This window comes from Sorex fumeus, unplaced genomic scaffold, assembly GCF_029834395.1.
Source record: "Sorex fumeus unplaced genomic scaffold, SorFum_2.1 ptg000126l, whole genome shotgun sequence".
Taxonomy (NCBI): Eukaryota; Metazoa; Chordata; class Mammalia; order Eulipotyphla; family Soricidae; genus Sorex; species Sorex fumeus.
The window spans coordinates 5180777-5204623 of NW_026606183.1; the positions used below are offsets into that span (position 1 = coordinate 5180777).

Here is a 23847-nt window from a genome sequence, read left to right on the forward strand (position 1 = left end):
GACATAAAGCCAGGAATAATTCAGTAGAATTGTTTTTCACAGTCTGCCTCTATATACATATCGATGACAATATGATGATGGACTTATAAAACCCAGTGAAGGATGCAGATGTCAGCACTAGTTTGATTCAGAAAGAACAACTTGTGGTCAGGGGTTGCAGCAAAATTATATCTATTGATTTGCTTTAACAGTGTCTCTCTAGTCCATCCTTTTCTGTTTTGGGCCCTTGTCAAATCTCACCTGTGTGCTAGCTGTTTGCATCTCTGACCTGTCTCAGTTTACAATCCACCTTATACACTGGAGTTCAATGATCAGTTTAAACAAGAGATTGACAAACTTATATTTCCTTTCGGGGGTGAGGGGGGGAAAATCACTTCACTGCCCATTCTTCCATCAAGAAGTCTATCCCCAAATATACAGAAAGTTATTTCCCATGAAGCAGCCAAGGCTACTGCCCCTCCTGGATCATTATTCCAGCATGGCCCTACCCTGGGGGGATATTACTCACTTGGGGAAATAAGAACTGAGAATAGCTACAACACCTGAAAACTGAACAACATACTGTTAAAGAATAACTGGATCAAAGAGGAAATCAAAGAAGAACATTTAAAATTTCTTGAAATGAATGAGAATGAAGACACAAACAATGGAATGAAACAAAAGTAATATGAAGGGGGAAGTTCACAGCTGTACAGGTTTTTATTAGGAAAGCAGAAAGGGCTCTAATCAATGCAAAAAACTAGAAAAAAGAACATGTGAATTCAAAAGCAGGAGGAAATAATAAAAATCAAAGCAGAAATCAATGATATAGAACAGAAATCAAGAAAAAAATACAAAGGATCAATGAAACCAAGAGCTGGTTTTTTGAAAGAAAAAAACAAGATTAACAACCCCGTATGGGCTGGAGCGATAGCACAGCGGGTAGGGCGTTCGCCTTACAAGCGGCCAACATGGCTGACCCGAGTTCGATTCCTCCGCCCCTCTCGGAGAGCCCGGCAAGCTACCGAGAGTATTCGATATGCCAGACACAGTAACAACAAAGTCTCCAATGCAGACGTTACTGGGCCCGCTTGAGCAAATCGACGATCAACGGGAGGGCCTTTACCTTTACCTTTTATGAACAACTTATAACTCTAGACTTATGAGGAGAAGAAAGGAGAAAACCCAAATGGATCAGAGATGAAAAGGAAAAATACAACAATCACTCCTAAACTACAAAAGATCATAGCTGTTATGTTACAAAGCTAAATAAAATAACCTAGAAGAAACAAATGCTTAAAATCATACAATTTCCCAAGAAACAATCATAAGCATAAGACATGAACAGACCAACATTGAGGAAGGAAAAAAAACACGGGGCTGGAGAGATTACAATACACTGGGTAGGGCAATTACCTTGCACGCAACCAGAGTTCAATCCCCAGCATCTCATATGGTACCCCAAGCACCACCAGGAGTAGTTTCTGAGTGCACAGCCAGGAGTAATGCCTGAGCACTGCCAGGTGTTCCCCAAACACAAAAAATATCCCTGAGGTCCAGAGAGGTTCACCAGTGAATTCTGCCAAACTTTCAAAGAATTACTACTTATACTACACAAATAAAGAAGCAGGAATCCTTTTCAAATAGCTCCTAGGAAGCTAACACTACCAAAACCAAATAAAGAAAAAGAAAATCACTGACCAATATTTCCAATGAACATTGTCACAAAGGTTCTCAACAAAATCCTGATGAATCAAATATAACACTGTATCAATAGAATCATAAATCATGATTGGGATTTATTCCAAGGATGGTTCAATACATTTAAATCAATTAATGTAATATATAAAATCAACAAGAGGTAAAAAAAGTGATCATATCAACTGATATGATCATATTATATGATCATATCAACTGATGCTAAGAAAGCTTTTGAAAAGATTTATCATCCCTTTCATGATAAGAGTCCTCAATAAATTATGGAGAATTCGGAGAATAATGGCCATTCACAATAAACTCACAGCCAATATTACACTTAATGATAAAAACCCAGACTCCTTCCCTCTGAGATCAAATACAAGCAAGGATGTCCACTTTCTCCACAACAATTACACAAGAAAAGGAAATCAAAAGGATCCAAATTGGAAAAGATGTCAAATTACAGCTAATTCAGAAGACATAATATACACAGAAGATCCTAAAATCTCCACTAAAAAACTTGTAAAAACAATAAGCCAATAAAGTAACAATAAGCCAATAACAATAAGCCAATATGACAAAATAGCAAAATATATCGATTCCATGCCATTCCAATGACATTCCTCAGGATTTAGAATGAACCCTACTCAAATTTATATGAAATCACAACCTACTCAAACAGTCAGGGTATTCTGAGAGAAAAGAAGTTGGGGGGCTGGAGCGACAGCACAGCGGGTAGGGCATTTGCCTTGCACATGGCCAACCCGGGTTAGATTCCCAGCATCCCGGATGGTCCCCTGAGCACTGCCAGGAGTAATTCCTGAGTGCAGAGCCAGGAGTAACCTCTGTGCATTGTCAGATGTGACTCAAAAGGGGAAAAAAAAAGCTGGGAGTTATCACATTTCTTGATTTGGGGATTTAAAAAAAAATTATTTGTTTTGGGGTCAAACCTGGCGATGCTCTGTTGAAAGTAGACTATGGACTGAACATGTTTGCCACTCAATGCCTCTTTTGCAGACCACAACACCCAAAAGGAGAGAGAGAGAACAAAAGGGATTGCCCTGCCACAGACGCAGGGTGGGATGGGGGGGATGGGGGTGGGAGGGATATTATCCATGGTGGTGGAAAATGGGCACTGGTGGAGGGATGGGATTTGATCATTGTATAATCGAAACCCAAGCACAAAAAAATTGTAAATCTACAACTGTTCCTCATGGTGTCTCACTAAAAAAAAAAAAAAAAAAAAAAAAAAAGAATGCAATAAAATAAAATAAAAAGACATAACTAAGCAAAAAAACAAAAAAAAAACCTGGCGATGCTCAAGGGTTATTCCTGACTCTACACTCAGGAATCCCTTCTGGTGGTACTTGAAAGTTACAGAAATCAAAATGGTGTGGGAGTGTAAGCCTCAGATCTATGAAAGTCAATCTACAATATAGGAGCCAAATACATGAAGTGGAGCAAGTAAAGCCTCTTCAACAAATGGTGTTGGGAAAACTAGATAGCCGCGTACATTTAAAAAAAAAAATGTGGGGCCATAACTTACACTATGAATTCTGATGTAGTCTATGAATTCTAGTTTAAAGTCTTTGATCCACTTTTCTGATGTACTCATAAGAATATTTATTATTCTTAATGTGATGAAATGAGACATCAAAACAATGAGATTATCATCTCATACCAATGAGAATGGCATATATCAAAAAAGAAAAACTCAAAATTAACAGGAATGTGGTGAAAAAAGGAACCCTTTTTTTGGGGGGGGGTGGTTTATAACCAGTAATACTCAGGAGTTAACTCTTGGCAGTGCTCGAGAGACCATATGGGAAGCTTGGGATCTAGTCAGGTCAAATGCCCTATCGGCTGTACTACTGCTCTGGCCCCCATACTTCTACATCTTTAGTACTTATTTCATACTACAGAATAGCTCACCGCCACTCTGTTTTTGTTTCTTTTGGAGGGCCATATCCACTTGTGTAGGGGTTTGCTCCTGGGCCACAACCAGCTGTCCTGATTCTATGCTCAGGGATCACACTGAGTGGGGCTTGAAGGACCCCATTATCATGGGGTACCACAGATAAAACATAGGTCAGCTGTGTGAAGACAAGTGCTTTAACCACTGTACTATCTCTCAGTCCCTCATTCTCACAAGTCTTTGACTATTTCCTTAATCAAGTTTTCTCTGTATTTCATCTGGAAATTCCATCTTTAGAATTTGATCTCCTGGGTTCACTAATTTTCTTTTTCATACTACAATTAACTAATTGATTTACTTAGGTTTTAGCTTTCTAGTCAGTATTTTTTGAATTTCTAGTTTTGCTTTTCTATAAGAACTGTTTTAGAAAAATAATACAAATGACTTTAATACTCTTAAAGAAATTTTAAAAAATTGAACATTTAAAGAATTCAAAGCATGCAGTCTTGATATTTTCAGACAATTATACTGAGGGATGAAATTCTTTATACCTGAGGTTGATTTATTTATTCATTTATTTTTGGTTTAGGGGCCACAGTCAGCTGTGTTGAGGGCTTATTCCTGGCTCTACTGTAATCAGTGATCACTCCTGTAGGTACTCAAGAGAACATATGTGGTGCCAGGAATCATTTTTAAAGCACTGTAAGCACTGTCCTCCCGTGATTCATCAATTTGCTCAAACAAGCACCAGTAACATCTCATTGTGAGACTTGTTGTTACTGTTTTGGCATATGGAACATACCATGGGGAGCATGCCAGGGTCTGCGTGTGGGCGGGATACTCTTGGTAGCTTGCCGGGCTCTCTGAGAGGGATAGAGGAATCGAACCCAGGTGGGATGCATGCAAGGAAAACGGCCTACCCGCTGTGCTATCGCTCCAGCGCCGTTTTAAAAGTCAACTAAATTATTACAGAGCAAAAATATTCTGTGAACAATTTCATATGGGGTGATGAATAACTACCAACCTTTAGTTTTTACTTATGATAAAAAATAGAAACTATTGTATGAATTCTCAATTTTTCCAAATTAAGTCTGTCACTTTTAATCAACACATCTGTATTATCTTGCTTTAGCTGTAAATGTCACTATTTGCTTACAAAAATTAGAAAGAGAGAGAAAAGAGGGCTCAGTATATATCAAAAGCAGAAAATAAAGATTTCTTTTTACTTTATCAACTGAATTCAAAATTAAAAATATATTTGGTAAAGGGTGTTGGGAGCATCCTCCCAGGATGGGAGATGCGTGCTGAGAGTAGACTATAGACCGAACATGATGGCCACTCAATGCCTCTGGTGCAAACCACAGCACCCAAAAGGAGAGAGAGAACAAAAGGGAATGCCCTGCCACAGAGGCAGGGTGGGGTGGTGGAGAATGGGCACTGGTGGAGGGATGGGTGTTCGATCACTGAATAACTGAAACCCAAGCACAAAAATTTGTAAGTCTACAACTGTACCTCATGGTATTTCACTAATAAAAATTAAAAAAATATATATTTGGGCAAAAAAAAAATATATATATATATATTTGGGCAATTCAATCGGCCTAATCAATGGCTGAATAAATATCAATACTCCTACATTAAATATATATATATACATATATATATATTTGGGCAGAAATTAAGTGCTAACTAGTCCAGTTATCTCTGACCACAGCTGGAATATACCTAAGCAATCAATCATTTTGTTGTTTCCCTCATTCTTTTTTCCTCTCTTAAGTCTTTCCTACTTCATGGGGAAAAAAAAAACCTTTTGAAGTAATTCTGAGTTTACTGGATATTAAATATATAACACTTAATGAATATTACAACAGGATTATGAGCCCTAGTTATAAAACTGCTCCCTTTACAAAGAACCATACGAAATATTCCAGTTGAAATTATGAATTAGAAATTACAGCGTAAATATACACATGAAAGACACAAATTCTAGTTCTGACATTGTCTGGTTCTGACATTTTCTCCTTTTGGAATTCATTTTTCTTTCTGGCTCTCAACTGTTCCATCTATACAATAAAATGAATGAATTAGGTATCTGTGAAGGTGATTTTCAAAATCTAAATTCTAGCCTTTCCTTTCACTATCTGAGCAAGAAAAGGAAAAATTTGAAAAAACCTGGACGAGAGCCCAAAGTAAAAGTCCAGGGGCTTAGAGTGCCAGACTAAATACATGAATGTGAGTTGAAATCCTGGTCATCTAACATGTACTTAAATGCTGTTGGAGTCTGGCAGTTATGCTGTGATCCCTGGTGCCATGAGTCATTCCTGACTACACCACGCAAGGTGTCTGTGAGTACTTAAAAAAGGGATGCAAGCACAACTAAAAGAGATGTGTGTGCAATCAATGGAGCAACCCCTGGTTAGCACCACAACCATAGTTATGTGCCTCAACTATAAGTGCTTGCCCCAGCAAGGACATGCGTATTATAATTCATCAAGCATTATGTATTTACTACCCACATCACAACTAAAGAGGTACAAACCTCAGTGAGTACTACAGCAAGCACCAAAATATAACGTGCAACCGCTTGCAAGCACTACAAAATTTAAAACACGTACAAAGAACAGCCCAAACAAAAGAAACCTAAAATGATTGCTGCTCATCTAATAAATGCCTTTTAGAGTTCGGGGTATAACATGACTCTCCTAGAGGTTACATTACACAAAACGACAACTTAGGCAGGCTTACTATTACTAACAAGTGTTTGTGATGTCAGACTTTCCATGTAATGATGATCCAAACACCCTTGAGGTGCAGTGGAAGAATACAAGCTTGGGAGTCAGGTTTTAACGTGACATTTCTTAGGTTAGTAACTTAACCGAAGTGACATTTCTTAGATTAGTAATTTAACAAGTGACATTTCTTAGATTAATAATTTAACATCTTTCTAGATTTTGACTCTCTCAGGTATAAAAATGACAAAATGACACTAAATATCTCTAAGACCATATCTAACATCAAAATTCTGTATTTCTAAAGTGATTAATCTCAACCTACCCTTTTGTAATGCATTGTTTCTAAAAACAGCTTGGTTTGCTTATAGATTTCTTGGCCAGTCTTATGGAGGGTCTTGAGAAATTCTATAAACTCTTTGGACACTCTATCCGTTTCAATGCTGGTTTGCCGGTTTATAGAAGGGCTGGGAGCTTTTGCTTCTTGAATTTCTGTTAGAAAATGAAACATAATAAATTTCAATTCATTACACAAGAAGGCCCACGCATGGATTACTTTAAGTATCTAAATTAAGGTTATTTAGATTATGCTTAATCGAAGTCAAGTGAATTTATTTTAAACTTAAATATTTAGGCAATTTCCCTTAAAGTAAGCTAAATCTATCATACAAGTAGGAAGTATCTGAGCCCCCCCCCCAAAGAAATAACAACATGATCCAAAAGAAATTCCTATTCAAATAAAAGCTGCTATATTAGTATTTTCTTAACCAATTAAATATACTTTGGACTATGTGTAATCATTAATATTGAAACAGTATTATAAACTTGAACACTGTTTCCAGACTGTATAAGTTTATAAAACTAGTTAACAGATAAAGTGGCAATCAACAGAAGTACTAAAAAAGAAGACAATTGAGAAATCGTAAGACAGTCATTCTAATAATTCCATTTTGTTTGCCAAAAATATCAAAGACTAATTGTTTATGTCAAGATTAACACTTATTTACCCATCACTCAATTTTATTCTTTTTTCGGGATCACACCTGGCCTGAGGCTTATTCCTGGTTCTGTGCTCAGGATTACTTCTGTCAAGGCTCAGGGGACCAGATGCCATATAGAGAATCAAAGAAGGATCAGATTTTGAGCAAGGCAAGTGCCTTAACCGCTCACTATACTCTCTCTCCAACCCACCCACCATTCAGTTTTCAAGTTCCTACTTCTGAAAGAGAAAGAATGCATCCAAAGTAGCAGAATGATCCAGGCAGAGTTGTAAGCATTCTCAGAAAGTAACTATCACTAGGAGTCTGACCACATTCTAAAATCTCCTAATTCTAAGCCAAAATAATCACAACCATAAAAATATTATGCGCTACCTAACTGAAAAAAATATGCAAAGTGGAAAAAAATATGTAAAGTGGAGGAGCAAGGAAAACAGTCCAAAGGTTTGAAGCACATGCTTTTATAAGGTGGAGGCCAGGGTTTGATCCCTAAGCACCGCCCGATATGGCCAAAAAAGGAAAGAAAATTAAAAAAAAAAACCCATAAACTGGATCAGGAATAACCAAAACTATGAGGGAAAGGAGAAATAAAAATACAAAGTTTACAAACTATATTATTTGTTTAAAATAAAGAATATTGTTATAAGGATTGGGCTGGAGTGATAGCACAGTAGATAGGGTGTTTGCCTTGCATGCGGCCCACCAGGCCGACCCAGGTTCGATTCCTCTGCCCCTCTTGAAGAGCCCGGCAAGCTACTGAGAGTATCTTGCACGCATGGCAAAGTCTGGCAAGCTACCCATGACGTATTCAATATGCAAACACAGTAACAAGTGTCACAATGGAGACATTGCTGGGCCCGCTTGAGCAAATCGATGAACAATGGGAGGACAGTGACAGTGACAGTTATGAGGTATTTTATGTAAGCCTCATGGTAATTACAACAGAAAATCATATACTTACTATAGAAAAGAACATGATAAAGAACCAAAGTTTATTCATACAAAGGCATTAAAACACAAATGAATAGGATAAGAAACTAGCAATAACTAATCTATAGATCAAATAATATTGAACAAATGGCTAAGTTAAATTCTTAATGATTAACATTTAAACATAAAAGTATTAAATCCTCCAATTTAAGATACAGAATAGCTTAAATGATTTAAAAAAAAAAAAGACCAACAATGTACTGACACAAGAAATGTACTTTGCCTTGAAGACACACAGACTGACAGGAGGCCCAGGGGATGACTCAGGGGCTAAGAGCAGCTGCCTTGGACTAAAGGAGATAGTACAGGGGTTCAGGCACTTGCCTTCCCTGTGGTCTACCCTGGTTTGATTCCAAAGCTTGGCCCCCAAGCTTCTCAACAAGTGATCCTGAGCACTGAGCTAGAGAAACCTTAGCATACCACTAGTGTGACACCCATTCTATAAAACAAAAACAAAAACCCCTCAATATTTAAAGGGCTGCAGAGTATTTACAATAGTCAGAATCCGAAAACAATCTGAGTGCCTGATAACAGATGACTGGATAAAGAAACTATGGTCCATAATATTATCTACATAATATTATCTACATAATGGAATACTATGCAGCCACCAGGAAAAATGAATAAATTCAATTCTGGTGCTACTCACATATACCCAGTGACCCAGTGTGAGCCTGGCAACTCAACTAACTGGGCCCACTGCACTGCCAAGTTGTGTACAATCGCTAGTACAAAGTATTAAGCACTGCAACTAAAGTGCTGATCCCATGGAAAGCACAACAAAAGAGAAGCAACCTCTATAGCCAGGAATTCAATCCTGAGAGCATGTATGTGAGTACCACAGTGAGCTACAACTCATGTGTGAGCACAATGAAATTAGTGCAACCTCAGGAAACATGTGAGCATGCATCCTAGCACACCAGGAGTGATCCCTGAGCACAAAGCCCGCATCCTAGCACGCCAGGAGTGATCCCTGAGCACAGAGCCAGAACTAACCACACCCACTGCTGGGTGTGGCCCAACAATCAAAAAAGAAAGAAAAAAGATAAAAGTAAATGGAAATACATTCTGTTCTCATGTGTGCAAACACTTCCTCTGTAAAGTGTGCCACCCCACTTAGAATCACAGTGATCTATGTGACTCCAAGAGGCACCACGACTGAGTGTAGGTAACCCTGGTTATCAAAACAACAGAAACAACCGGAAGGGAAGGAACTAATAAAAAAGATACAGACTGAGAGCACAGATGGAAAAGGCATTTCAAGCAAATGGTAATCAAAAAGCAGGCACAGCTAACCTTCTTATTAGAACAAATTCAATAACCGTAAAAAGAAACAACACAGTCATTATATATTGATAAATAAATGCATCAAAACATCAAAAAGATAAATAATTGTAAATATCTGTGCCCACCAACAGAGCAACTAAATAAAGCAAAACCAGAATAAAATAGTAATACAACAATACTTGCGAGAGAATCAATAAGGAAACAGCAGACCTGAACAACACTTATATACAAGATGGACCTAACAGACATACAGAATGTTCTCTCCATGTACAGCAGAATGCACACTCTTCCTAAGTACATGTGAACATTTTCTGGGATAGACCATACGCTAGGCTACAAAACAAAAAGATACTACTAGGAAAATAACAACTTTAATGAGCACAAATAATTTTTTTCTTTTCGAAAATGATATAATTTATATACATCTATATACGAATATATAAATATATATCATCCTAAATGGTACTGGAGGCATAGATCAAATGGTAGAGCATTCCCTTGAGTTTCCTTGCAGGAGTAAGGCCTGGCACCATGTGGCCCTGAGCACCACTGGGTATTACCCAATAGTCCCTCGTATTGACAGTTGAGGCCCCCACAACAATGACAACAACATGATTTTTTTTTCTCTTTTTTGGGTCATACCCGGTGATGCACAGGGGTTACTCCTGGCTCATTCACTCAGGAATTACTCCTGGTGCTGCTCAGGGGACCATATGGGATGCTGGGAATCGAACCAGGGTCGGCCGCATTCACCTACCCACAGTGCTATCACTCCAGCCCCAACTACATGAATTTTTAAAAAAGATAACAGAAGAATGAAAATTCTTAAAATTCAACAAAGAAACTTTGAATTTAATCAACAAGCTCAGTAAAGTTGTGGCACACAAAATTAACATACAAAAAAATAAGTATTCTAAAAAATAATAATGGCATTAAAAATAATTTCATTTACAACAGAATGAAAAACAAAATATTTAAAAATAACATTCAGGGGACCATATGGGATGCCAGGAATAGAATCCGGTATCCAGTAGGCATGGTAAGCACCCTACTGCTGTACTATCACTCCAGCCCCATGAAAGAAACCAACTTTTAAAATTGTATCGCTGGTAAAAGAAATCAAAGAAGGGGCTGGAGTGATAATATAGCCCATAGGGCACTTGCCTTGCACATGGCCAACCTGCGTTTCAGGTTTGATTCTCAGCATCCCATTTGGTCCCCCTAGCACGCCAGGAGTGATCCCTGAGCTTAGAGCCAGGACTAACCCCACCCATTGCTGGGTGTGGCCCAAATATCAAAAAAGAAAAAAATCAAAGATAAAAGTAACTGGAAATACATTCTGTTCTCACAGGATTGGAAGAGATAATATTATCAAAACATCAATATTGCCAGATTAGGAGACTGAGTACAGGAGTTAAGGCACTTGCCTTGCATGTGGATAAGTCTTGTTTGATCCATGGAACCATACATGGTCTTATAAGTATTACCAGGGGTTACTCCTGAGCACAGAGCACAGAGCCAAAAAGAACCCCCGAGCACCACCAGATATGTTTTCCCACCCCCAACATGTTTATGTTATCATAGAACATAGAATATAGAATCCTATCTAAAGATTCAACACAATCCCTATCAATATTTAATTGACATTTTTTAACAGAAGCTCAGAAAGAACTCCCAAAATTCCTATAAACCAAAGATCTTAAATATACCAAGAAATCTGAGAAAGAACAAAACAGAAGGTATCAATTATACTTCTGACTTCAAACTATATTAAATAAAGCTTTAGTTATCAAAACGATACCAAAAAAACCAACTAGATCAATTTAACAGAACTGAGAGCCCAGAAATAAACTTACGCATATATAGTTTACCACAAACTTGACAAGGGAGTCAGAACTACTCAATGGATAAAAGACAGCCTTCCCTTCAATAAGTGGTGCTGGAATAATTAAACACTTGAAAAATAAAACGACACCTAACTGACATCACTCACAAAATTAACTTAAAAGGAATTAAAGTCCTGTCTGGAAAGAAAGATGGCGGCCGCACGGGAGCCTTGTGGACAGCAGGTTTGAGCCGGGGGCGGGGGGCAGCGGGGGCCTCATGGGAAGGGGGGCGTTCTGGGCCGTCCTTCACGCCCGACCGAGGTCACCAGCTGCCCCCCACGAGCGGCTCTCCGGCACAGCCACGGCTCCAGAGCACAGAAACCAATCTCTTAACTATCTAACTTTTAATAGAAATACTTCCAGGGTTAATAAGTGAAACAGCAGACATCATTTTATTCTTAAACCAAGCTGTAGAAAGCAAATCATTTCACAACACTGTTTCAGCATATCTGATTGGGGGGGGGGGTCGTAAACTCTAAAGGATAATTGTGTATCTTCTATCGAAACAATGTATCTAGTCAAAGTAGAGAGAGTATTAACTAGAACTCATCTGCCTCACAGGAATTGGGAGGGGTGGGAGGTGGGGTTCTATTGGGGTTCACGGTTAAAAATAAGTATTGGTAAAGGGAAATGTGTTTGATACTTACATGACTGAGACCTAAACCCGAAAGCTCTGTAACTTTTCCCACAGTGATTCAATAAAGAAATAAGCTATTAAAAATAAATAAATAAATAAATAAATAAATAAAGGAATTAAAGTCCTAAGCCCACAAAACTCCTGGAAGAAAACACTGGAATAATGCTTAAAGTAATAAAAAAAAATTAATATGGAAACAAAGCCTTCAAAATATATTTCATCTACCTTGATTACCAATTTTTCCACACCCCAATCTAAAAACTTTGTTTACAAAGTCTTCCTATGGGTCAAGTGATATGCATGATACACTTTCAGTTAACTGTATTGCAAAGCATAGAGCCTTAAAGAGAAAATAAAAAAGGAAAAAGTGCAAGCCAGAGGCAGGCTGGAGAATTCAAGGGAAACTGGGGACACTGGCAGAGGGAGGGGTTGGAGTTGGAATACTGTATGACTGAAACTCAAATCATAAATAACTTTGCTACTTAGTAATTCCTTGTGATTCATTAATTAAAAAAAAAAGTCTTCTTCCTAGGACCTAGAAGATAGCTCAAAGGGTTGGAATGCATGCTTTGCATGCAAAAGGCCTAGATTTTATTCCCAACAGCTCCCTAAGCAATGCCCCTAACACGATCCAGGAGTAAATCCTGCGTACCATCAGGTTCGGCTCACCTCCGTACCCCCAACCCCAAAGAAAATCAAATAAATGAATAAACAAGTCTGTTCAGGATGTAGATATCTGTGGCAAAAGTACATGCTGAACAAAGTTGATTTTTCACTGTGAAAAGGATTCTGTCTGTGAAGCACTTGGTCCACATCTCTAGTCCACAAAAAAGCCTAGTAGTGTCTAGACCAAATAAAACTACATGTAGTTTAGGCTAAGTTTATGTACAAAGGTCAAACAAATAATTACTCTAAAATAAAAAGCTCCTCTGGCAAAGTTACATAAATTACCTGTGAAACAAAGATCAAATAGCATGCTCTTTTCCTAATAAATACACATAAATTTAAAAAAATATTTTGAAATCCTATCACTATATTTTCTGTAGATAAAAATGAGCAAAAATCTAAAGTAAATATTTATTATTATAAAGAAAAAAAGAAGATAAGACTTATTACATATAAAAAGTTTTAAAAACAAGATCACTTGGAACTTTTAAAATTTAATCTTAAAATTTTTTGTAGCATCATTTGCAAAATGAGACAGGTGGTTTTATAACTTCCTTACTATTTTTCCTGTTATCACATACCATTTTGCCAATTCAAATGATTAATAGGACTTTTCCAAATCAATATACAAAATTTTAGCTAAAAAAAAAGAATGAATCCAATCAATACTCTGGAGCTTTTCACCAATAGAAATTACTCTAAAAACTTACTCTCCAAAATACTTAACAGTAATTGGAGACTTACTATATTGTCAGGCACACTGATTAAACTCTTTACACAAATCAACTCATATAAACCTCTAACTCGCCTATGAGAGATAGTGGAGCCCCTCAAAATAAATAGGCAGGGCTTATTGAGATGAGCATGCTTAATTTGAGGTTAAACAGCTAAAAAATAGCAACATAAAAATCAAGCCAGAAGTGACTCCAAAGTTTATGCTTTTAACCCTCCTGGTTAGCAACCTTCTAATAAATCATGAGTAGAAAACATTCTTAATTTAATTTAATCTCCTAAATGATTATTGCATTAGAAAGTTGCTACAATTGGTGACTATATAAAAACTGAAAATCTTGCCATCAAAAAGATTTAAAGGTGTACGTTTGTTAAAGAAAAGAGCTATTTTGGGGGAGTATAAGCAATCTTTCCTTTTAATAAAACAAAACAGTAGGCATTAAATCTGAAAAGACCAGCAATCATCTTACGAATTTATTAATGATGAATTATTCCGTTACTTTTAGGCAGACTAAAAACCCTCATGTTGGGGGAGGTGGATGAGGCAGGGGTCCAAGAGAATAGTTCTGATAATATCAGCACTGGTTCCCAGCCTCCCTTAGCACTTCAAATGTGCTGCTGACTGATTACCAACATGAAGTTTAGATACTGAATCCCACCATAACTTGTCACTTTCAGCTACCTGGCTGCTCACTGGTAACAATCGTTTTACTGGTTAAATAGTCTTTTAAGAAATAGGATGAGGGGGGCAGAAAGATAGAATGGCAGGTAGGGTTTTTGTCTCGCACAAGGCCCGCCCGTTGATTCCCGGCACCCCATATGGTCTCCAAAACCCACTAGGTGTGATTCCTGAGTGCAGAACCAGAAGAAGCCCTGGGCATTGCAGGTGTGCCCCCGCAAAAAAGACGAGGTTAGAATGTATAACAAGTAGATACAGTACTCTGAACACTAGAAAATACCTATCCATGCTTATTTTTACCCCTCTGAAAGTCCAAAGTGAGCCTTTCCTCTGTGTTTTCTATGTACTTCTGCAAGACCCAAGCTGTCTCTCAAGCACTATCTGAGAGAGAAAATCTTATGATAACTTCAGCAAGCATATAATTAGCCATTTCTGATAAAATATAGTTAAAAATATCCTACCAATGAGAATCCAGATTCAAAAATTAAAGGTAGAAAATATAAATCATCTAAAAAAATTAAAGCAAACTATGTAGGGCTGCAGAGAGAGTATGGTGGGCATTGAGCTCGCCTTGGCATACAGTGGACCTAGGTTAGACCCCCTGGCACCATATGTGGTCCCCTGAGAACTCCCAGAAGTAATCTTTGAATGCAGAGTCAGAAGTATACCCTAACATTGCCAGGTGTGGCCCAAAAAACAAAAAAAAATAAAGGAAAGAAAAGAAAAAAGAAAACTATGTATTCAGTGCTCTTTATTCTTCTTATAGGGTAGAAAACTATGTATTCAGTGCTCCTTATTTTTCTTATAGAGTAAATAAAGCTTCTGTCTATAAGTGCCTTCAAAGGAGATTTTTGGTTTTAGATTTATCTGACCTAAAACACAATTTTCTTCTCAAATATAGGTTGCTATACAAAAGTTACAAAAATTAACAAATGAGACTATATGCACTAAGAATTTACTCTGCATCTCACTTGAGCACAGAAAAGAAAACTAAAAAAAGAAATCAGAAAATTACCTTTCTTTGATCCAACCCTGGAGGAAGCACTGAAGAATTTCTTCACTGTGGTAACTTTGCGGGTCTTCTCATTGGTTTTCTTTTCCTCAAACTTGGAAAATGTGAGGGATTGGGCTCCTTGGCTACTCTGACTGCTGGCAAAGGCTTCCTCCTCCTCTCGTTGAAGTCTGTGATCCAAGAGAAAATTAAGAATGATGGAGGCTTTTCAAATTTTTTACTTATGTCTTAAAGGTTACTATTCATTAAACCTAGAAAAATCTAAAAGTTTTAGAGATGGAGGATAAATATACCAAATACATTTGAAATCTCTAACATGAAACAAACTGAATAATATGTTACTATGGTCTTTTCAAGGAGACTCCCAGCAGATCGTGTTCATTAAACAATTATATTAGCTATATGAAATAAAGTCATGTGGCTTTCTTTAACAAGATCAACTGAAAAGGAAAAAAGAGTAAAGTAAAAAATTACCATATAATGTGATTAAGTAAAATCCAAGTGCTATAAGAATATAGGGAGAGCAAATCTGCTAAAGAGTCCAAAGAGTTTACATGGGTGACATTTAGACTAGTATTTATAAAGATAACTTCACCAAGTTAAAGGGCATTCTAGAACAGGAAACTACAAATATAAGTCACACAATTTTTATTGTGGAGCAAGTTTAATGTAGTCAGAACACTGAGTGTGATAAACTGTGAAGCTCACCATGAATTACAACTGGTCATAGGTGGTACTAAATTTTGACTGCCAAATGCTCATTATCATCCTGGACTTCACTGTATTGTAGAGAACCAAGGAAGTACCACAACAGTAGATGACAGAGTAGGTTGGAGATTTGGGACAAGTGGCTCCCAAGCACCACCATATGTGAACTTGGTAACCCCTAGGACACTGCTGGGTTGCCTCTGATGGGCTGTGAGCACTGTTAAGACTGATGACAATACTACTGAACCACTGGGGGCCTATCACTAAACTACCAGGCCTACTCCACCAAGTACCAGGCTGATTCTTATCAGGACTAGTTCTGAGCACCCAGAACTAGTGGGCACTATTAAGTGTGGCCCAAAGAAGAAAATTATTAATAATAAGATTATAAGATATAAGTGACAGAAAGTAACAGCCTGGAAAATAGGAGATGAAATTCAAAAACTTCACTGAGCTGGAATAAGCAGACCATGCTTAGATATTTATGATGTGGGACTTGAAAGAGAAATTAAGAATGACTCCAATGTGGGGCACAAACAAACGCTGGGAGTATCGATTAGAATAAATAAATGCGGGGCTGGAGCAAGACCACAGCGGGTAGGGCGTTTGCCTTGCACACAGCCGACCTAGGTTCGATTCCCAGCATCCCATATGGTCCCCCGAGCACCACCAGGAGTAATTCCTGAGTGCATGAACCAGGAGTAACTCCTGTGCATCACCAGGCGTGACCCCAAAATAATAAATAAATAAATAAATAAATAAATGCAATAAATCTGGTCGAATTTATATTAACAAAATTCAAGGTATTTATAGTACAAAAGGCTTTTTAACAAAACAGATGTTCTCAAAGTGTGAATCTCCATTTGGCAGCAACAGCATCACTCAGGAACTTTTAAGAAATGCAAAAACTCAGGCCTCACTCCCAGCCTACTAAAGTCAAGCACTGTAGCAAGGTCCAGCCATCACTGCTTTTGTAAGCTTTCCAGGTGATTTTGTATAACTGTTCAAACTTGAAGAACGATACTGCCGGAAATGTCAAGCAAGGTCAAAACTGGAAACAGTAAGAGACAGCAACAAAATAACAAGTAGGGGTGCTAGTCTGAGAATTGAATAGATGCATTTTCTCTGAGACAAAACAGAAGCTAGTGAAAATAAAAATATTAACTTATCCCAGTGTAGAGACAGGAAAAAGCTAAGAGAATTCATGCCCTAGTGGCTTCAATTTTCTTTATAAAATAGGATCAGCCACTGAGAGTATTAAGAATGCAATAGAAAAGAAATCAGAGGAAACTATTAATGTTTTATGTCTAAGTTTTCTTGTTGGCCATGAAGTCACTGAAAGCAGTGAGTGTGCTTTGAATTCTGAGTTTACCACAGATGCTAGCAATGTATTCCTTCAATAAATCTGGCTGGTTAAATATTTCAAAAATGTCACACAAGGAAAAAAAAAGCTGTCAGAGCTCAGTTTTAGTATCCTTCATTGAGAAATTCTACAACTTATAGAATGCTTTGGAAAAGAATTAACATATTCGTGGTATTTTACTGTATTAGTCATCATGCTTGCCAATCATTTCATCTTTCGCTTGTATCATAATCATAAACGTCTAGATAATACAAACTACTTTTGACCTACAAACTCCATCACTGATGCCACTTTCACTGTTTTCTCATTGTTCATCAATTTGCTCAAGCGGGCACCAGTAACGTCTCACAACAAATTGTGAGACTTGCTGTTATTGTTTTTGGCATATCGAATACATTACGGGTAGCTTGCCAGGCTTCGCCGTGTGGGCGAGATACTTTCGGTAGCTTGCCAGGCTCTATGAGCGGGGCGGAGGAATCGAACTCAAGTCGGTCACCTGTAAGGCAAACACCTTACCAGCTGAACTATTGCTCCATTACTGATGAAAAATCAGTAAATTTCCAAAACAAAGGGAATAAATGTATAAATCAACAGGCTTATACTATTAGGTTTTTGTGTCCAATGCCAGCAGGATATATAAAAAGATAAGAAAACAAAAGCCTCTTGAGAATCATGTATCATACCTTGTACTAAGTACAACACAACTCTTATCTTTTCCATGGAGTTGATTTATCTCCATTCTTCTATTTCAAGGAGCTTATTGTCTTATTAGAAATTAAAACCATTACGTGCTTGAAACAAAATAACTAAAAGTCAGAGATTTTTTTATTCACCGAATAAAGCACTGAAAGTTATCACTAAATGTTGACTAATGTACTGAGAGTTCAAAAGAGAAGAGAAGGGGGCTGGAGCGATAGCAGAGTGGGTAGGGCGTTTGCCTTGCAGGTGACCGACCCGAGTTCGATTCCCAGAATCCCATTTGGTCCTCTGAGCACCACTAGGGGTAATTCTTGAGTGCAGAGCCAGGAATAACCCCTGAGCATCGCCAGGTGTGACCCAAAAAGCAAAAAAACAAACAAACCAAAAAAAAAAAAAAAGAGAAGAGAAAAAAGTATCCTGACAAAGACAGAACTATGTATTCAATTACATCACTGTTAAACTGTCCCCAGAAAAGATTTTTTCACCTCTCTGCGAGTTCCCAATCCTCCTGAATCTGCTTCTGCCTGGCTTTGTGGTATTCCTCCCTCCAGCATTTAGAACAGAAACCCTGCCAAGCAGGGTTGCCATAGTAACCACATCCTTTCTTGCATAGGAGTTCCGACTGATCCACATGAATTCCTCGGCGTTCCGACTTAAGGCTCATCTTCTTCCTGATAATCAAGTAACAAAAAGATGTTATTGAAATTTAACTATCATTCTACTAACATTCTAGCAATTGAGAATAAAAATATATGGGACAGGAAGGATAGTACAGTGGCTAGGGCATTTGTCTTGTATGTGGCCAGCCCAGGTTCAATCCCCAGAATCCCATATGATTCCCCAAGCAATGCCAGAAGTAATTCCTGAGTTTAGAGACAGGAGTAACCCCTGAGCATCACTAGGTATGACCCAAAAATAATAATGATGATAACTAATAAATAAAATATTTTTAAAGAATAAAAATATGCGCCCACACCTTTAAACTATATTGGAAAGAAGCAGCGAGGGAAGGAGAGGAGAGGGAAAGGAATTTTATTTTAGTTTTTAAATTTTATTTTATTAAAGCACCGTGCTAATCTTCTCTGTATCGTTCCAATTTTAGTATATGTGCTGCCGAAGCTCGGAGAGCCCGGCAAGCTACCGAGAGTATTCGATATGCCAGACACAGTAACAACAAAGTCTCCAATGGAGATGTTACTGGGCCCGCTCGAGCAAATCGACGATCAACGGGAGGGCCTTTACCTTACCTTTTACCTTAAAGCACCGTGAGGGACTGAAGCGACAGCACAGCGGGTAGGGCGCTTGTCCTGCAGGCAGCTGACCAAGTTCTCCTGGTGGTGCTCGGGGATGTTGGGAATCAAACCCAGGCCGGCTGCATGCAAGGCAAATGCCCTACCCGCTGTACTATCACCTCAGCCCCGGGAAAAGAATTTTAAACACAGAAAATTTCTGATATACTCATACTAAGAAAGAGTTCTTATTTCCTTCCCAAAGCCATAAATATAAAATACACATCAAAGGGACAAGAGTACAGGAGGCAGGGTGCTTGCTTTGCACGTGATTAACCTTAGTTCAATCCCTAGCACTGAGTCTGATCCCCCAAACACAGCTAGGCGTGATCCCTAGGTACAGAGTCAGGACTAAGCCAGCACTGCAAGTGTGGGAAGAAACGGAAGGACAGGGAGGAGGAGGAAAAGAGAGCTAATAGTAAGTTAAAAGCCTAAATATCAGACATAACGCTATAAAACTCCTAGAAGAAAACAGTAAATTTGATGATACTGGATTTAGCAATGATTTCTTAGGTCTGACACCAAAAGCAGACATAAAAGCAAGAATAGGTAAATATGAATATATTAAACAGAAAAGGAGACAAATCAACAGAGAGCGCAACTTATAAGAGGAGAAAATATCAGAAAGCCACATCGTTCTCAATATGTACATATATGTATGCACATGTTTGTGTATACAGTTAGCTAGCTCTGGATAGAGCTTATAGGAAATTAAGCACTTATGTTCCGAATATACAAAGAACTTCTACAACTCAACAACAAATAATTCAATAATCCAGTTAAAAATTAGCAAAGGACTTGGACAGAGAATTCTCCAAAACTGACATATAAATAGGGCTGGAGAGAGAATTCAACAGGTTAAAGACATGCTTTGCCTGTGAGAGGCCTGGGTTTGATCCCGGGCACATGGCCCCCAGGGCAAAGCCAGGAGTAACCACCCCTCCATACACCTCCAGAATATTGTTCAAAAAAAGCAAAAACAAGAAAAGACATACCGATAGCCAACCAACGTATAAAAAATGCTTTATATCACTAATCAAGGAAATACAAATCCAAACCATCTTAATATTTTTAAAATTTGGCTTTTTTTTGGTGTTTGGGTGGGCTGGAGTATTTGCTTTGTGCGAGGCGGACCTGGTCAAGCTGGGTTCGATTCCTCCACCCCTCTCGGAGAGCCAGGCAAGCTGCCGAGAGTATCTCGCCCAGACGGCAAAGCCTGACAAGCTACCCGTGATGTATTCAATATGCCAAAACACAGTAACAAGAAGTCTCACAACGGAGACGTTACTGGGCCCGCTCAAGCAAATCGATGAACAACAGGACAGTGCAGTACAGTGCAGTTTGCTTGGGCACCACATCTGGCCTTGCTCAGTGCTTACTCCTGGTCTACTCAGGGATCATTGTCTGGTGGGCTCTGGAAACCATATGCGGTGCCAGGGATTGAACCTGAGTTAACCACACAAAAAGCAAATGCTGTACTCTCTCTCCATCATTTAACCTACCAAGTAAAACATCTTGTAAGGAAATAGCTTTGTAGGAAATTCAAGTTATTTTGCAGACTGCCTCTCAGAAGGAAAGTTGCAACAAAAATCAATAAGATCCTCTTCATAATTAACTAATATTTTTACTGGTTTTTCCCTACTGTTAAAAACAACTTTCTGATGCATATCTTATATAAGACTTCATAACAATATCAAATTTTAATTTTGTTTCGGTTTTTGGACCACACCTGACTGGTTCTGCTCTTAGGGGACACTCCTGGAAGGTGACACCGTATGTGAGACCGGGGATTGAACCCTAATTGACCACATGTAAGTCAAGTGACCTACACACTGTACTGTAGCTCTGGTCTTTTAACATCAAATTTTAAAGGACTTTGTCTTAATGTCTACTCTATCTAAAATTCTACCAATTCGATGTATGCAATCCTCACCTCTATTATGAGACCAACAATATTTCCTCATATCCTTTCTCTCTCTAATATATCTATAGCTAACCTATTTTCTACAAGGTGCTACTATTCAATGGAAAAATTCTCAACAAGTGGTATTGGAACAACTGAACAGACACATACAAAGGAACAAAGTCAGACCCTTCAGATCACATAGAAAAATTAAATTCCAAATGTATAAAAGACCAAAATGCAAAAGTAAAAGCAGGAGAGGGGAGGAGAAGGGAAAGGAGGGGAGAAAGACAGGTGGGCCAAGCAGTAAAGTAGCTCAAACAGTGCTCAGACCATGTGCCTAGCATATGTGATGCTGAATTTGATTCCTGGAACTGCATGGCATACAAACACTGCTGGTTGGGGCCTTATGGCCTCAAAAGAAAATAGCACATAAGAAAAAATGAAGTAAGCCTTCATAATTCTGGATTTTGCGAAATAAATAATACATCTTTTTGGTTTCGTTTTTGGGCGACACCTAGGAGTGCTCAGAACTTAGTCCTGGCTCTGTACTCAGGGATCATTCCTGATGGGGCATAAGGTACCATATGGGGTGTCAGAGATAAAACCTGAGTCAGCCATGTGCAAGGTAAGCACCTTGCCTGTAATACTATCTCTCCGACGCCTATCAAAATATTCTTCAAGGTAACACTAGGAGTATAACCAGCAAAAACAAAAACAAAAAATGAACACAAATTGATCATTTCAGCACAATTTGAAATTTGTAGGACATGAGGGTTGCTCAGTGGTCAGAGCATCTGCTGGTAAGAGGTCTTGGTTTCAATCCTACAAATTATTCCACAATCACAGCAGCACTGTCATCCATAAATCTCAGTGCCACAACATGGTGTATGATTTCTGGTGTACCATAAACAAGTATGGGCACCACAACCAAGTGCATGCAACCCCTAGACATTCACAAAAACAATAAAGGAAAGGGAAAGAAAAAACTTAAAACTTCTGTGTTTCCAAGGACTTTACCAGGAAAATAAAAAGAGAGTTCACAGAGTAAGAAATAGTATTTTCAGAGGCCCAGTGAGCTCCACTAGTGGCCCTAGCAGCAATGCATCACGGGGCCCAAGCACTGAATCATCAGACACTTATAGCTGGGTTGAGTATTGCAGGAAGTGCTCCACCACCACCAAGATCCACAAGACTGCTGAAGAGGTCAAACAAATAAATAGGGGAGGAAAGGAAAGAAAACGGTATGCAATCTGGACACACACACACACACACACACACACACACACACACACACACAAACATATACACATATAAAAATGTGAAATGGTCAACATGCATATGAAATGATGTTCAACATTAGTCATCAAGGTAAAGCCAATAAAAACTACAATAAGCTATGTGCCAGCTAGGATAACAAAGTCAGGTTATAACAAGAGTTGTCAAGGATAGGGAAAAGCTAGATTCGAAATAGTTCTACAACCTGCGTATAGCCTTTGTTACAGGAATCTATATAAATAGTAAAGTGACACAGAACCTGTAACACACTCTATAGACCTTAACTTCTTGGTTTTGATAAAGTAATATAGTTATATAAGATGCAACCATTAGGGTAAAATGGGTGAAAAGTAAGACCTCTATACTATCTATGCAACTTCTCCTTAATCTGTAATAACAAGTAACATTTTTAAAGTTAAAAGTTTTAAATTTTAAAATTTAAAAGCAACATTTTAAAACTTTTTAAATGGGAAAACTGCAGGGGGACTACCTTACTGGTAGTACTATAGTACTATCTAGGACCCAATTCTGTTTTTCCTAGGCATAATCAATCACCTAATCAGTGAGGCTACAAGACAGAAGACAAAAGTAAGCTACTATCCATGCTCCCTTGTCTAAGAGTCAAGTCAGAGAGGCCATACCCAGTACCCAGTACTGCATGCTTTTTTTTTTTCTTTTTGGGTCACACCTGGTGATGCTCAGGGTTACTCCTGGCTCTGCACTCAGGAATTACTCCTGGCGGTGCTTGGGGGACCATATGGGATGCTGGGAATCGAATCCGGGTTGGCCATGTGCAAGGCAAATGCCCTACCCGTTGTGCTATCTCTCTAGTCCCGGTACTGCATGTTGACAGAAAGGTTTTTATTGAGCAACACAGACAGATACATTATGTATTAGGAGGATTCTCCTAATAATACAAAAATTATTCTCCAGTGTTAGAACAGTTCAGATTCCTGTAAATTCTGCCCCAGGGCTAAGATCTCATCTCAGCTGAGATAACCTTTAAAAAGACTAGCGGAAGGGGCTGGAGAGACAGTCCAGGGTAAAGTGCTTGCCTTATAGAGAACCACAAATAATCCCTAGAGCACTGCCAGGAGTGATGTGATCCCTGAGCTCAGTGCCAGGAGTAAACCCTAAGCACAGTCAGGTTTGGCCCAAAAAAACAGAAATAAAAAAAGGAAGAGAAGTACAAATTCCACAGAATTATGTGTTCTTCCTTAAAGTCTTGTATATTAAAAGATTCATCTTTTCCTATTTTAAGTATGTGTGGGGGGAAGCACAGACTAAAGCAAAAACCAAAAACTACTCTTGGCTTCTGAGTTGCTTCTCACTATCTTATGACACTCTTGTTTCCTATTTTTGGGTTCACGTCAAATCCTCATAGATCATATCTCTAGGG

General features: G+C 38.4%; 1 protein-coding gene and 1 non-coding gene across 2 annotated transcripts in view; both read right to left on the bottom strand.

The window, feature by feature from the left end:
- The window catches only part of RABGEF1 (RAB guanine nucleotide exchange factor 1), a 59114-nt gene that overhangs the window by 18999 nt on the left and 16268 nt on the right, over positions 1-23847 (bottom strand). The window contains exons 2-4 of the mRNA XM_056137616.1: positions 18464-18649; positions 15212-15378; positions 6647-6813 (exon numbers count right to left, since the gene is read on the bottom strand). Of these exons, the coding sequence (XP_055993591.1) occupies positions 6647-6813; positions 15212-15378; positions 18464-18642 (513 nt within the window). The 5' untranslated portion in view covers positions 18643-18649. The remainder of the gene's footprint in view (positions 1-6646; positions 6814-15211; positions 15379-18463; positions 18650-23847) is intronic.
- Positions 18998-19100, bottom strand: LOC130045034 (U6 spliceosomal RNA). Its single transcript, XR_008795512.1, has one exon. It is a non-coding gene; the product is annotated as a U6 spliceosomal RNA (small nuclear RNA).